This window comes from Candoia aspera, chromosome 6 (assembly GCF_035149785.1).
Source record: "Candoia aspera isolate rCanAsp1 chromosome 6, rCanAsp1.hap2, whole genome shotgun sequence".
In the NCBI taxonomy this organism is placed as follows: domain Eukaryota; kingdom Metazoa; phylum Chordata; class Lepidosauria; order Squamata; family Boidae; genus Candoia; species Candoia aspera.
This window is the reverse complement of record NC_086158.1, coordinates 71,191,701-71,205,548: the sequence shown is the minus strand read 5'-3', so window position 1 is coordinate 71,205,548 and position 13,848 is coordinate 71,191,701. Positions and strand designations below refer to the sequence as shown.

The window sequence follows — 13,848 nt, the reverse complement described above, 5'->3', positions numbered from 1 at the left end:
TTGGATTTCAATCCTGCAGTGCTATACTGTATGTATGAACAGAATATGTAATGAAATTCCTGATCCTTTAGTAAAAGATAGAATCATGCAAATCGCTAGATTCATTTGGAAGATGGAGCTTGGGAAGAATTAAGCCCTATTCCGGCTTCTGAGCAATTCACTTTATGCTTTGTCTATCCAGAACGTGCATGTTAGCCCCAGCTGCTAGATTAGGCAAAATAAGCAATTTCCAATTCAATTACATGTACAGAAACCCTGAACTTAAATAGAATTCCATATCTGATTCCAAGAACTGGCGAAGTGAATAAATCAAATAAACTATGCCAATAATCAGGGGAAAAAATACCGAATGTAAGTTTTTAGATTAAAAAAAGAGAGAGACAAAAGCACAAAATGATTTTGGGTCACATTTCATGTTAGAAAACATTTTTAATTTATTTAATATCATAATTTCCTACTCTGTAATTATATTGTATATTTTCTAAAAAAAAATGCAAACAGATTATTGCATAACATTACTTCCAAATTAGCCCAGAAAGATTTGCTAACTTCAGACACAATATGAAAGGTATATCAATACTGAACATTAGTCTTCAGGAAAGGTTTATGCCAAAGATTTTTTGTGGAAAGCAGCACCCATTTCATTATCTTTGTTTTGTTTTCTTAGACAGAACAACATTGGCAAGGGAAAGACAAGCTGGAAAAATTTGTGGGTGTGTTTCTGCAATGTGACTATTTTACTGTACCTCAGTGTGTGCAAACTCTCTTGCATAATTCTAGAGATCTTGTAGGACATAGCTAATACAGAATATTATAAATATCACTGAGATACAGAAATGTAGCTTTGAACAGCATATCTATAAGTCTACATAGTTTCACTGATGTTGCGGAATGACATTAATGTATCCATGAAAAAAATGATAAAAATTAGGAAATATATTATACTCACAATGCAAAATACTGTATTTTAGTTCTGAGACAGTTCAAGCATATACAGCAGATACATAATAAAGCTTGGATTTTTATCATCTAAAAGAAGCAATCATGAAAAGATGAAATTCTGTTCATATCTCAACGCCTACTTAGCGCATCCTGCTGTGTTCACCTTTGAAAGACACACATAAGAACAGTGTGTGTAAACACACACACGCACAATGGATATGTTGTTTGCTGTAATTTACTATATATGTGTGTGTGTGTGTGTGTGTTTGAATTTTATAAAAATACAGAAAAGAAAAAGTTAATTCCTTGCACTCAGATACTGAGCATTAACCCTTTGAGTACTTAATTCACACCTGCAAAGACTGCAGAACACATTCATCTGACACATTTTATTATAACATCCCACTAAAAATCATCTGTTGATGTACAGTGTGAGGAAAAAGATTCTTACCTATCATAAATGAAGGGATTTAGAATGTGCTGATAAGAATACAGATAAATAACTGAGCTCTATTAAGTTTGTGGGGGGAAAGCCCATATACTGTGAAGAAACAAATTGTTAAGGTAAACTGAATGTGTGATACGTTTATCAATTGGCTTCTAGTGGCCATATAACATTGTGTGTGTTTCAGGAATATCTGCAGGGGGGGCAAAAAAGTCAAGATGGGGCCACAACTATGTGACCAAAGCTGGCCTTTTTTTTTTTTTTTACAATGCATGTATATGGGGAGCAGGGCTTCAATCACATGGTGGTGGCTGCCATCTTGACTTTTTTGATTGCTTCCCTGGTTGGTTGGTTGCTTTAAATGTGGAATTACTGCTTATTTTTCATCACAGCTCCCCACCATCACTTTGAGCTGTAAAGTTCTATTCATATTATGTCACCAGTTTAAAACTGTACTGCACTTTAATTTTTAAAAAGCAACTATAATTCTCTTATTCAGGTTTATTGGTGCACTGCGTTCAGATATTCATAGATAGATTCCCCCTCCCCCCAAAAAACCCTAAAACAAAAAACACCTTTTTGCCAAAAGTTCATGAACAGAGAATATTGTTGGCCCTAGAGATCATTAGATCTGAACAGAATAAATCAGTGAAACACCCTGCTCTCAAGGGCCAAATCTGCATGGAAATATAATGACAATCCCAATTCTGCTTTGGCAATAGATTGAAAGGTGTGACAAAGGAGGTGGTTTCACCCTAAATACAGAATAATTTAAACCTCTGCTCTTAATTGGTATTTCATTACAGTGAAATCGTGTATGTATTTCCTTAGCAACAGGAAACAGGGCCAGGGTGTTTGCTGGGCCCATCCTCTGAAAAGCGTGCTTAGAATGGCCGTCTAAGTCACATAGCTTTTATTAGCTACTCCTGGGCTGGGCTGGACTGTTATGATGACGATGATCATCGCATAACACTGCATGTATCAGTCCTCCCTCCCATCTGGAAACATAGTCAGGAAACAATCCAATCAAAGTTAAGCACTCTGGTTGTCAGTGTTTAAAAAATGCAAGCAGATACATACGTTACGTCTTTCTCACTGAAATCAATGCATTTTCAAAGTGCTTAACTAGGGCTGCTGGTGCTCTACTTGATTTCTTAAGCCAATAACTGTAGTCCTCAAAGAGTTAATGGGAAAGCTCTACTTTGCCTTGATCAGTGATGATAGGGCTAGTTGCAGATTAATTCCCAAAGGCGAACAACGAACAACACACAGAAGAGTGAGACTCGCCGGGACAGCTGCTAGAGACATACGCGGTGCCACATTCAGTGGGGCATGCTTTGCAGAGACATTAGAGTGCACCCTTATCAAAGCAATCGTTTAACCTCATACAAAGGATTGTGCCACTTAAAATAGTGCAGAAGATATTTTTTCACTTTCCTTTTCAGAGAGTCAGAATGCTCTAGATTAATACCAACATGGATAGTCACAGCCTTTTACAATAGGTTTTTTTCTTCTTTGTACATATGTAACATTAGAAAACAACAAATGGCATTATCCTGACAGATGCCATGCAGAAATTAAAAATATTGTTATTAATGACAATAACCTTAACAACAAAAAAGAAATACAACCAGTACAGCACTGTAGGTGTTAACATAGGACTTGACCTAGTGTTTCCTTCCGAAGAGAAAGAAGACAGAACGGTGACATACACTACATGGTTTTACACGCCATATGCTACAGAAGATCTTTAGAGGCAGTATCGCTTTTATAGGTCTAAAAAGCTGTGTTAGGCTGGTTATAAAACCCTTTCTTTTTATGCTGATTTCAAAAATTAATAGAACACCATTTTGTTGCAAAAATAATCAAGGAAAGGCTATGATGCTGATATCTGTGGAGAAAAGTGTCTGATGCTAATACAGATTAAAGAAAATGAAAGGAAAACAATACATTACGTCATAGTAACAAAAGCCCCGTATTCTGCTTCCTAAGTTTACATTTTAGTTCTTCCTTGAACATGTTCTATCGTTCTTTTAAAAATAATTTCAAGACTGCCCCTGCTTTTTAAAAGCCTCTTCTTATTAAGAAAAAAATAGTTTGAAAACCTGTACAGTTATCTCATGTGCTACACAAACACGTAGAATCTTATTCAGTTTAGAAGGAAAACAAAGATCAACAGTACAAACCTACTTAGGTCTACTCAGAAGTAAGCCCACTGAATTTAACTTGGCTTACTCCCAAATTGATGTATATAGGTTTGCAGTCTAAGATGCTCTGAGCTGCAAGAGGAGAAATGTGGCCTCCAACTACACAGTAGTTTCATTCTTCCAAGGCCCTGTTTTGATATTTCCTGTACTATCTGAACTGTAGATCATGGCTTCATGCAAGTTTCCCTTTAGAATTCCATTGTGGCTGGTTGTGCTAAATGGCAAGGACTGTGTCCGTGGATGCATCTCAAAATGAGCTACATGAGGGCCTGTCTCAGTTTCTGGGACTTTAGCGCAACTATAGATCACAGTACTTGCATCGCTACTTTCAGGCTGACTGATGGTTGGATAGGGACTGTTTTTTGCACAACATGGCCGCCTGTGGCCTGAGTGGCTGTCATGTGTACTGTGTGGACTGTCTGTGTGTGAACTGTGTATGCTGCCATCAATACTTGAAGGAATATGGTAAGCATACTCCCTTTCTCCTGCAGATCGATGTCGGCTAAAGTATCGTGGCTTAGTTCTGCTCTTCAAACATCTGTGAATGTGCATGCTGGGTCTGAAAGTCCCTTCGTTGTGTACATGGATATGAGCTTCATCTTCCAGGAGCTGATCACAGTGCATTTTTGCACAACATGGTGTGACTGGTGAAAGACAGTTGACGTGGTTTTGAACAGCCTGCAGATTAGTGAGTTTGCAGTGACCAACAGCCGGGTGATTAAAAACAGCAGATTTAGTTGGGCACGGTGAGTCTTGAAGGCATGAGGTGTGAGCTTGGCTTTCACCATTGACATTAACTTTGGGACGGACATTAACTTGCACCGAGTACGTGTTTCTTCGAGACGGGCAACAGGACCACCAACAATGCCACACATCGTCTCGCTTTGCACAGTGATGGATGAGGATGAAGAGCCCTAAGGTCACACAAAATGCCCCATAAAGGCAGCTAAATATCATATCCAAGAAATGTCCTTGGGAAACAGCAAGGGCACCAAAAGTCCATGTGGCGGTAAACAGAAACAAAGTGAATGCGGCAGCTCGAAGCTGAGCCTTGAACGAGTGCTCATTTTCCAACAGGGATGAAGACATCATCGAACAGGTTGCCTGGGAAACCGATCCAATGTCTGTCATGTGACTATGGCCAAGTTCAGAACTTGCCAACCGTTGCTGATCTTCTGTCCTTTCCTTTAATTCATACTTGCGTTCTGGGTGGCGCCTCAATTGCACATATGTGCAGAAGAAGTAAATGCATGTGACCAGAACAATGAATGCAAGTGGTCCATAAAATGCACCAAGACTTGGCTCCCATGACATCCAACAACTACAGCAAGGGGTAGGGTGAATGTTGGAACAGAGTTTTAAAAAAAAGAAATCAAATTAGTAATACTGAGGACAAATTACCTGCTAATGCAAAATAAATAAATACATTTACAATAAATTGTAAATTGTTTAGAACAAGAAATAATCTTATTATTTACATATGAAATCAATTTAAAACTAAACATGGTCTCCACAATAATGGGGGTTACATATGTATAGTGCAGGTAATGAACACATATCTAGTTTTTATCCATTGCACAGCTTTTAAAAATGACATTTTAAGTACTATTTTTTAATAGGATCTCAGCCTGTTGTAGAGGTCCCCCAGTGGGCCTCTGTGGCTGGGGTGGATGTGAAACTGGTCTCCCTGGTGCCAGTCTAACACTTTAATCTCCACATCATATTGGCTGTCACATCATACAAGAAAATAAGCTTTCATTAAAGCTCTCTATATGCCAAATGCAGTACTCTCATGGTTTTGAGAGTACTGCATTTGGCATATAGAGAGCTTTATCTATTCATCCCATCTAATAAAATTACTTTGCAGTGTATTGTCAAATCTGAGCACACACACAGAGAAAAACTACATCTGTTTAGGGACTTACCACTCATAGGTATCTGGTACAAACTGCGATGATTAAAAAAAATGATGAAATGTGCGTTGCAACATTACAACACTAACCCTGGGCTTTCATACTTGTGTCCTGACATTGAACACAGGTATGGAAGTCATGTGGTTTACACTGCAACACACATTTTGTCATTTGCCCCCCTTGCCTCTCCCTGAAGAGGTCTACTCTACATCCCCACTTGAATTCTCTTCTTGACTGCCACCAACAGAAAGATGGGAAATGGGGCTTGTTCAGAGCCACTAGTACGGTGAAGAGATTTTTTCCCCCCAGTGTTATCGCTGAAACATCTCTTTATCCTTCCTTGTGTTGGGAAGTGGAGGAGGCAGACTCTTCTCTGCTAATGCGAAGGAGGGGAGCAGTTAACATACTTGGGCTAGGAAGAACAAAAGTCTGCACCTACCAACCCAGTGCCCAGAGCTGAATAAACTAGTATATAAATTTAAATAATCCTTTAAATGTCTCCACTAGGGGAAGGATGGTGAGGAAGTGGCTATCCTTGAATGGGCCCTTTCAGTGGTAGCCCCCTGACTTTAGGAGTTAGGTACACCTGAAACAACGCTCACTGTCATTACAGTGCTGAGCTAATATATTCTTCTTCTAAGAGCCAGGTCTAATAATTCATCTGCTGCTGTGATATAATTTTCTTCTGTTCTGCTAGTGTGCTAGTGATGTATATTGCTTAGTTTTATTCCAGGCACACCTAGTACACGTTCTTTTTTTTCAAATATCCTGCAGTCACTTGCAGAGGCTCTGCTTTCCAAGCACTAGGATGAACAAGGGATAAACTCTGAGCTGATACAGTAGATGCTAACATATACTTTTCAGGTTGTGCACTGCAGCCTTATTTGAATCTCTCTTTTTGCTCTCAAGTGCTTCTCACTACCCAGAGATCTCAAACACATAAAATATTAACAGTTTCATCTGACTGGAAACAACAACAGCAACAAACAATCCCCTTGTATCCTTAAAAGCAAAAGTGGGGCAATAGCCAATGGATCCATCCCCCTCTTTGGGTGCTGCTCTCTTCAAAAAGTTCTTCATCACAGGCCACTTCAAACATTAGTTCCATAGAAAAACACACTGAGGTCAGTACATCTGCATTTGTAAGTGATGTTATGAAAAATGAATAAGGCATGCAACCCACTGTGCTGTGACTTAGTCTGCATCTCTCTCTCCTAAGCAATTTTACCACTCCACTTGCTTCCCGTGTTCTACTCACATTGTGATGTCTGGTATTGATTGCCTGTGATTAAAGCGATTAAACTAAAGTAGCACAACGTCTGTAAAAGTGCTGGAAGGAAAGTCTCCCACAAATTTATGAACATAAATAATCAGATCTTTTAACACCCTGTTGATTATAAGTGATTGTCTAGCCACACGTGATGGCAGAAATAGGTTTTAATAGGACAGAACTTCCAAAGGAGCTTTGCTTTCTTTAGAGGAATCTGCCAGAGCTCTTCACTCCTCTGATGTATTTCTCAAACGGAATTTCCTAAAAGTATTTTCCTGAATACAAACCAAATACAGTTTGCTTTACTTCCTCCACTTTTCTCCAGGGGAACATTGAATCTGCCAGGGCAGTAACTGAAGGGCTTTCTTTCCTTAAATGCTACAGAAATACTACAGAAATACATAACAGTGTATTAATACCTCTTTAGTACTCAATTAAATCAATGCATTTAGGAGAAATCAGTGGCATGTCCCCATATGCCTTCCTGTAGTCACTTTATACACGTTAGAAACCACAATTCATCCACCACTTAGCCTGTGTGCGATGTATAATATGTAATGTTATAAAAAGACAAAGACTGCATGCTGATGGGGAGCCACTAACCTGACAGGCATCCTGGAGAAGGCTCTATGGTTCCAGGATGAAAGTTACTTAATCATGGTTTACTGTTAGAGGAAATAACAGTGGCATCATACATGGAAAATATAGGGATATACTTACAATTGAGCTCCTGCATAACTTTTTATCCCATAATTATTTATGTTGGTTGCTGCAGTAATTCCACAAATAATAAAAGGAACTCCTCCACTAATCAGATAAAACCTGTTTCAAAGACAATTATTTGACAGGTGAATTTGCTTGGTATCAGGTAAAGATTTTTAATGTTTGTAACAACAGTCTTTGACAGCAGAGGGTAGCTCAGTTCATTAACTTTAACCACCCTTTAAATCTGGAAATTAAAAAAAAATTGAAAACACAGTGGATGATCTAGGAAGCAAAACGTTTACATTTGGAGACAAATAGTTTAGAATCTCAGTATGAAATGTACTCAAAACTGGGGGCGTTCAATAAAAACATATTTTCATTTATCCATGTATGTAACCCCTCCATAAAAAAACAAAGCAAAAAACCAACAATCCAGCCTTAAATATGACAGCTGTTTTTGAACAAAAAGGAATTACTGTTGACAGTGATGATTTTTTGTTTAAATGCAGAACATAAAATAATTTTATTCTGAAAAATTAGCCAAACCAAAATTACAGGCAGAATTGCCATATTATTATCTAACTTTAATAATAATATTAAAAAGTATAACATGATGAAAGGCCCATTAAACCATTCTTCTTTGTAAACTTGGCAACCTCTTCTCTAATACCTCCGTTTATCAGGAATTCCACTCTGCAACATTAGTATCCCACCAGTATCCTGATCTTAGGGAAACAGAAAAAAAACAATCTAGCACTTGAGCTAATGCCACAAAAATATATCAAACACAGACTCTGGGTGAACTATTGTTTTGTTCCATGTTGAACAAAACCAGAAGTTCTAGATTGCCATCTTACTTGATTATGGAGTGAATGTGCTAGAACCCATGATGACAAACCTGGCCCCATCAGCTTCTAGTCTTGAATTTTCCTTTATAAATATATTTGCAATATTGTTCTGCCCCATAGAGATGTAGAGAACAACAAGAGGACAGATTGCCAAGCTAGTAAATCACTTCTACAGAGATACTAGAGCCAGAATTATTGAAGCAGTTCAAGGATCCAATGCCAAGAATACTGTTCTAGATAAAGATGGAACAGGCTAGAAGAGTGATCACAACTTAGGGCAAGGCTGATATATTGTATATACACAGCTCATGACCAGAGATTCTGCATATGATAAGAATGTTGCCTCCAGCCACTGTCTCAGCCTCTGATGCTGCTGCCTAAAATACTTAGCAGCTGGCTGTCCCAGACTCAATTGGTGTTCACTGTGGTTCTGACTCCTGAGGAGGCTACATCTCTCAGGCTTTTCTTCTTAAAATGTCCTCAAGTGGTATTTTGAAAGGAGAATTACAGCAGTATCTCCAAGCTACCAGGACGGGAGGCCTGGAAGAGGAATCATTTATTGGGAGCAGGTACCATACGAAATATATAGCCAAGTTGCTGTCCCGAGAAGGGATTGTAGACAATGCACTGTGTGCCTATATAAGAACTGCTGGATTACATGCTGTATTACTCATTAAGTTGACATCAACTAAATATAATTTATGTTGTATAAAAGTTCTTAATAATTAAGCAGCGATACAATTTCTTTTGCCACTTACATGTAAGTAAAGCATAAAATAGAGGATGTTGACACTACTTACTTTTTGGAATCAAATCCACCCTAGTGTGTGCAATGTGCATTAGTAACTGTTATAATTAAACAGTGAATCATTGTCAGGCCCTATCATTAAGCTGAACCAGTTTCCTAGGAAATATCTTTTTTTAATAAAAACACCCATCCTAGTGTAATTTCCCCACAATCAACACAGTACAGAAAAGTGACTCTGATCGAACAAGTGCAGATGCTCAAGAGAGGTGGTTCTCAGTCTAACACTCCACAAGCCTTGAAGAAACGAAAGGTCCACTTATTCCGTGAAGGATAATTCTATGTTACATACGTTTTGCTATTAGAATTAATTAAAAAATACATCTCCTCCCCAGCAACTCTGTCTCACCTTTCCAATTAATTTTATTATTGCTGAAAATGTTTTCTTTCTCTAGTCCAAAAGGCCATTCAATGGAGCCCCGAAGAACAGAAACACTCCCCAATAATGGGCTGCATCAGAGAAGCTTTGACAGCATTACTCACTGAAGCTTCTTGCTTTCCTTGTTTCAAGTGTCTGCAACATAGCAAAAGTGTGAAAAGATGCAATTTGCCAGTTTGGGGCAAAAGAAAAGGATTGATGGTAAGAATTTTCCAGCAATGGTAGCGATGAGAAGGAGGACAGCTGCTGCCAATTAGGTCAGACATCACATTTTCCTCAAGGCTTCCCCAGGTGATTCATCACCCATTTTCCTCTCTGCATTGTGAGATCTTTGTTCACTTAGAAGAAACAAGGAAAACTACGGCAGTAGAGAGAGAAGTGGAGGGAAAAACCCTTTCTCTTGCTTATTGCCAAGCAGGATAGGCCTTGTCAAGTAAGTGAGGAGAAGGGAAATGACTCATCTGGACAAGTAAGTGGTAAACTGAAAGACAAGAAAATCAGCCTAATCGGAAGTTCTCTCTACAACACAACTGATGTGAATGAAGACTATGTGGGAAGAACATGCACCCTTGTCCTGTCCTGAAGACTGTCCCGTCCCCTGAAACGGTGTCATTTTCAAAACCACTCCCTCACAATGGGCTTTTACAGCTCTCTAGTGAGCCCAGTAAGGTTGCTGGTGTAAACTTAACAAGTGTTACTTCGTATGTAGCGATTAGTTGTTCTGGCTGGAAAAACCAGCAGGCAACCTCTCCCGCTGCAAGCATAAAGGTGGATATTGTTATGAACTGCACTGGTTGCCGCCTCTCTGTTTGATACTTGTTTTTGAATAGTCCATAGATGGGTTCTTAGTCTATGTATCTGTTGATGGCTAATTTATAAGAGTGCTTCTAGGAAGTCCCATGCATCTCCTGTGCCCCCCCCCCATGGAAAAATAGTGATCCACTATAATCTGAACCAAAGGGATTAAGATCTGAAGTTTAATAGAATTTCTTTATTAAAATATCCTGTAACAGCGATCACTAGGTTCCCAGTCAAACGGACCTCTTAATATTATGATAAAATACAAGTCCACACCTGGTCGTCTGCCTTCTGCTTCATTCCTCAGGGTCCCTTTAAACTGAATTACAGCATCAAAGGGCATCCTGAACCTCAACGACTTAGTTCTATGCAATTTTCTACTGACATAGATAAACCTAAAAATCAAAGTCTTAACTAAGAAAACCTATTTTAAAAGAATTTTAACTTTTAAATTCCACCCCCCTTTGTCACACAACTATTAACCAGATAAACAAGAGATGGCACTGGATTGTTATAACAAGAGCCAGATAATGACATGTTAATCATATAGAAAACACCACCATCCAACAACACAGACCAGCTAATCACAGTTAGGACAGGTTGGTAGGACAGGCAATGATATATTCCACAACAGCAAAAAAAGAACCTCACTTCTCCAGGATCAAAGCACTGAAGACATTACCTAGGCAGGTAATAACACATCTGCAGGTGAAAAACCAAGATCAGAGAACTCGTACAATCCAACATTCCACTCTGAGCTACATGTATTTGCTACCATCACAATTTTAGATCTATCACACCACGTATCTGCATCAAGGACTTTCTGTTTAAATTAATGGATAGCTCCGCTGAGACCAAGGTAAAGGTAAAGGTTTCCCTTGACGTAAAGTCCAGTCGAATCCGACTCTAGGGGGCGGTGCTCATCTCCGTTTCTAAGCCTTGGAGCCGGCGTTGTCATAGACACTTCCGGGTCATGTGGCCAGCATGACGACTCGGAACGCCGTTACCTTCCCGCCGAAGCGGTACCTATTGATCTACTCACATTTGCATGTTTTCGAACTGCTAGGTGAGCAGGAGCTGGGATTAACAACGGGAGCTCACCCCGCCGCACGGTTTCGAACCGCCGACCTTCCGATCGACAGCTCAGCGGTTTAACCCGCAGCGCCACCGCGTCCCGTTGCTGAGACCAAACAATATTAAAAATGGAGTGAAAGGCTGTAGAAGGAAAGATCTTCAGCAATAGTTTTTCTCCAGACAGAAATAAATGTATCATCAAAAGTTAGCTGAACCAGTGATTCACCCCAAAAGGATTGTCTCAGCCAATATTTTAGGTGGCATATTTGCATTCAGGTGGTTGTAGAAGGGTATCTGAAGAAAAGCATCTGGTGTTCAGTGAGGACTGGGCTCACAATAGACTTCTAGTTTGACTGAATAGCTTCTAAGTGTGTTACTCAGAGTAAACTGACTACCAAAGAAACAAACAACTCCAATTTTTTGCATTAAATAGCTTGACTGCAGTAACTTAAATATTTGCATTGCAAATTGCAAATCTTTAGTAATTTGCATCTGCAGCCTTTTGAGCCCAGGCTATGACCTGGCAAATTTGATGTGTCTAGGAGACACAGGGCTAGAAGAGAAAACCTAAGAATTTGAATGTCTTTACCTCCCATATATTTTCCACTACATGGGCAGTGTCTCTTAGTGGGACGGGGACCTTCATTTTGGAATGGCAGCATTTGGCTAATGCCCAGAGGGAACAACAAAGGCCAACCTGGGTCAAGGAAAGAATCACTCTGTCATCGGACTGAAGAAGTGTGGAAATCAATCTGTGGTTTGGCAAAGGAAGGTAACATTTGTGCTTAGAAACTTAAATTGGGGGAGTGAGAAAGCCAATGGAGTTCTTGAAGGTATCTTCATGGAGCACCATTCTTAGCTGCAATCAATGGTCAATAGATGAGGTGTCTAATTTCTGTTGTGGCAGCTTTGAATCAAAGCCACCTTCAAGTCAATGAAGGTAGCATAAAAAATCATTGGGGGCAACTAGGAAATTTTTTTGGCAAACATTTAAGGGTGATGACTTAGTCAAAAATCAAAAAGCCTAAAGCCAGCTTATTCCACAGTTAAAATCTTGTCTTGAGTTGTCTAATACATTAATAAAGAATCCTGGCCTGTAATTTGCTCATTATACTTAGGTGATTGTGTGATAATTAGTTAGATTGTATCTATCATCATTTTTAAAGAAGGGGATGGTTATACATCATTTCCACTGTTTAGGTATCTGGGTGATTTGATCTATGTGGGTGAATAGCTAGGCTAGTACAGGCTTGAATATGATTTTAAACATTCTACTCAGGCCAGATCACCACCAACCACAGTAGAAATGGCCACAGAGGAAAAGAGATGGGAGGGGGCAGTCCTGCAGTAGGCCAAGTGGACCCTGCACTTCACCAACTTCCCTCAGGCTCCTCTCTCTTGTGCCATACAATGTTCACACCAGAAGTTTTATTCCATTTTTAATGGAAAACCCCACTTCTGTACCACAACACCTTGATCCAGCTTCAGCCTACCTCAAAAGCAGGCTGGCACTGAGATGCAGACTTCACTGTGAGAATATGCTTCTGCTGAAGTTAAGTGACTGGGACAAGAAGGCTGTGTGGATGAGCCCTGGAACAGCACATGAGACTCACAGTTTTGGTAGGAGCCTGTTTCCTGGGTTAAGTAAGTAGGATGTGACAAGGGGCAGAAACTGTCTTGGTGTATCACGTCCATGCAGCAGATTTTTCACTAAATGTTTCCTGAGACAGATGTCTAACAGGTGGACAATTTGCTACCATGACTTCTATTGACTGTAATGCCAATATTCGGCTGTAAAACTAGTAGGACTAAAGCTAGTTTTTTGGACTGCTCTAATCTTTCCAAGTCCAGCAAGACCTACATGATTGTATTCTTCCATTGTTTGTCCCTTGGCGCAGGAACAAAAAATGGCTCTACCCTTTCATGCTGCTCCAGTCATTAGAAGGTGGAGCCACTGCAAGTAGCAGACAATCATTTTCATAAATAGACTGTGCTGAACATCGTTCTCATTGCTTTGCGAATTGTTAAGTACTACCAAGCATTTCAAATATTTGAATGTTTGAATCTGCCAACTTTGCTGTATTTGCATAGCTGCTTTAGCTTAATCCACACTTAGCATATTGTAATTTTAATTCTTATCAAAGAGGGAGAGAAAGAAAGAAAAAGAAATGGAGCATACAATTGTCTTTAAAGGGGCTTGTATTGTTCTGTCTCATTCATTCGTTACTTCGAATGTGAACTTTGTCCAGCCTTCCTGGGAGATCAAACTTGGAACCTTGTGCATACAGAACAGGTACTCCAGCACTCCATTATATAATGTTCACAGTTTGGTCTAGTGGTTAAGGCAATGGGTTAGAAACCAGGAGACAGTGAGTTCTAGTCCCACCTTAGGCCTGAAAGCTGGCTGGGTGACCTTGGGCCAGTCACTCTCTCTCAGCCCAACTTACCTCACAGGGTTGCTG

General features: G+C 39.6%; 1 protein-coding gene across 1 annotated transcript in view; it reads right to left on the bottom strand.

Annotated features, from left to right (window-relative positions):
• Positions 1-1,650: 1,650 nt before the first annotated feature.
• The window catches only part of ADGRA1 (adhesion G protein-coupled receptor A1), a 286,630-nt gene continuing 274,432 nt past the window's right edge, over positions 1,651-13,848 (bottom strand). Inside the window, exons 16-17 of the mRNA XM_063307368.1 lie at positions 7,498-7,599; positions 1,651-4,915 (exon numbers count right to left, since the gene is read on the bottom strand). Coding sequence (XP_063163438.1) covers positions 3,694-4,915; positions 7,498-7,599 — 1,324 coding nt within the window. The 3' untranslated portion in view covers positions 1,651-3,693. The remainder of the gene's footprint in view (positions 4,916-7,497; positions 7,600-13,848) is intronic.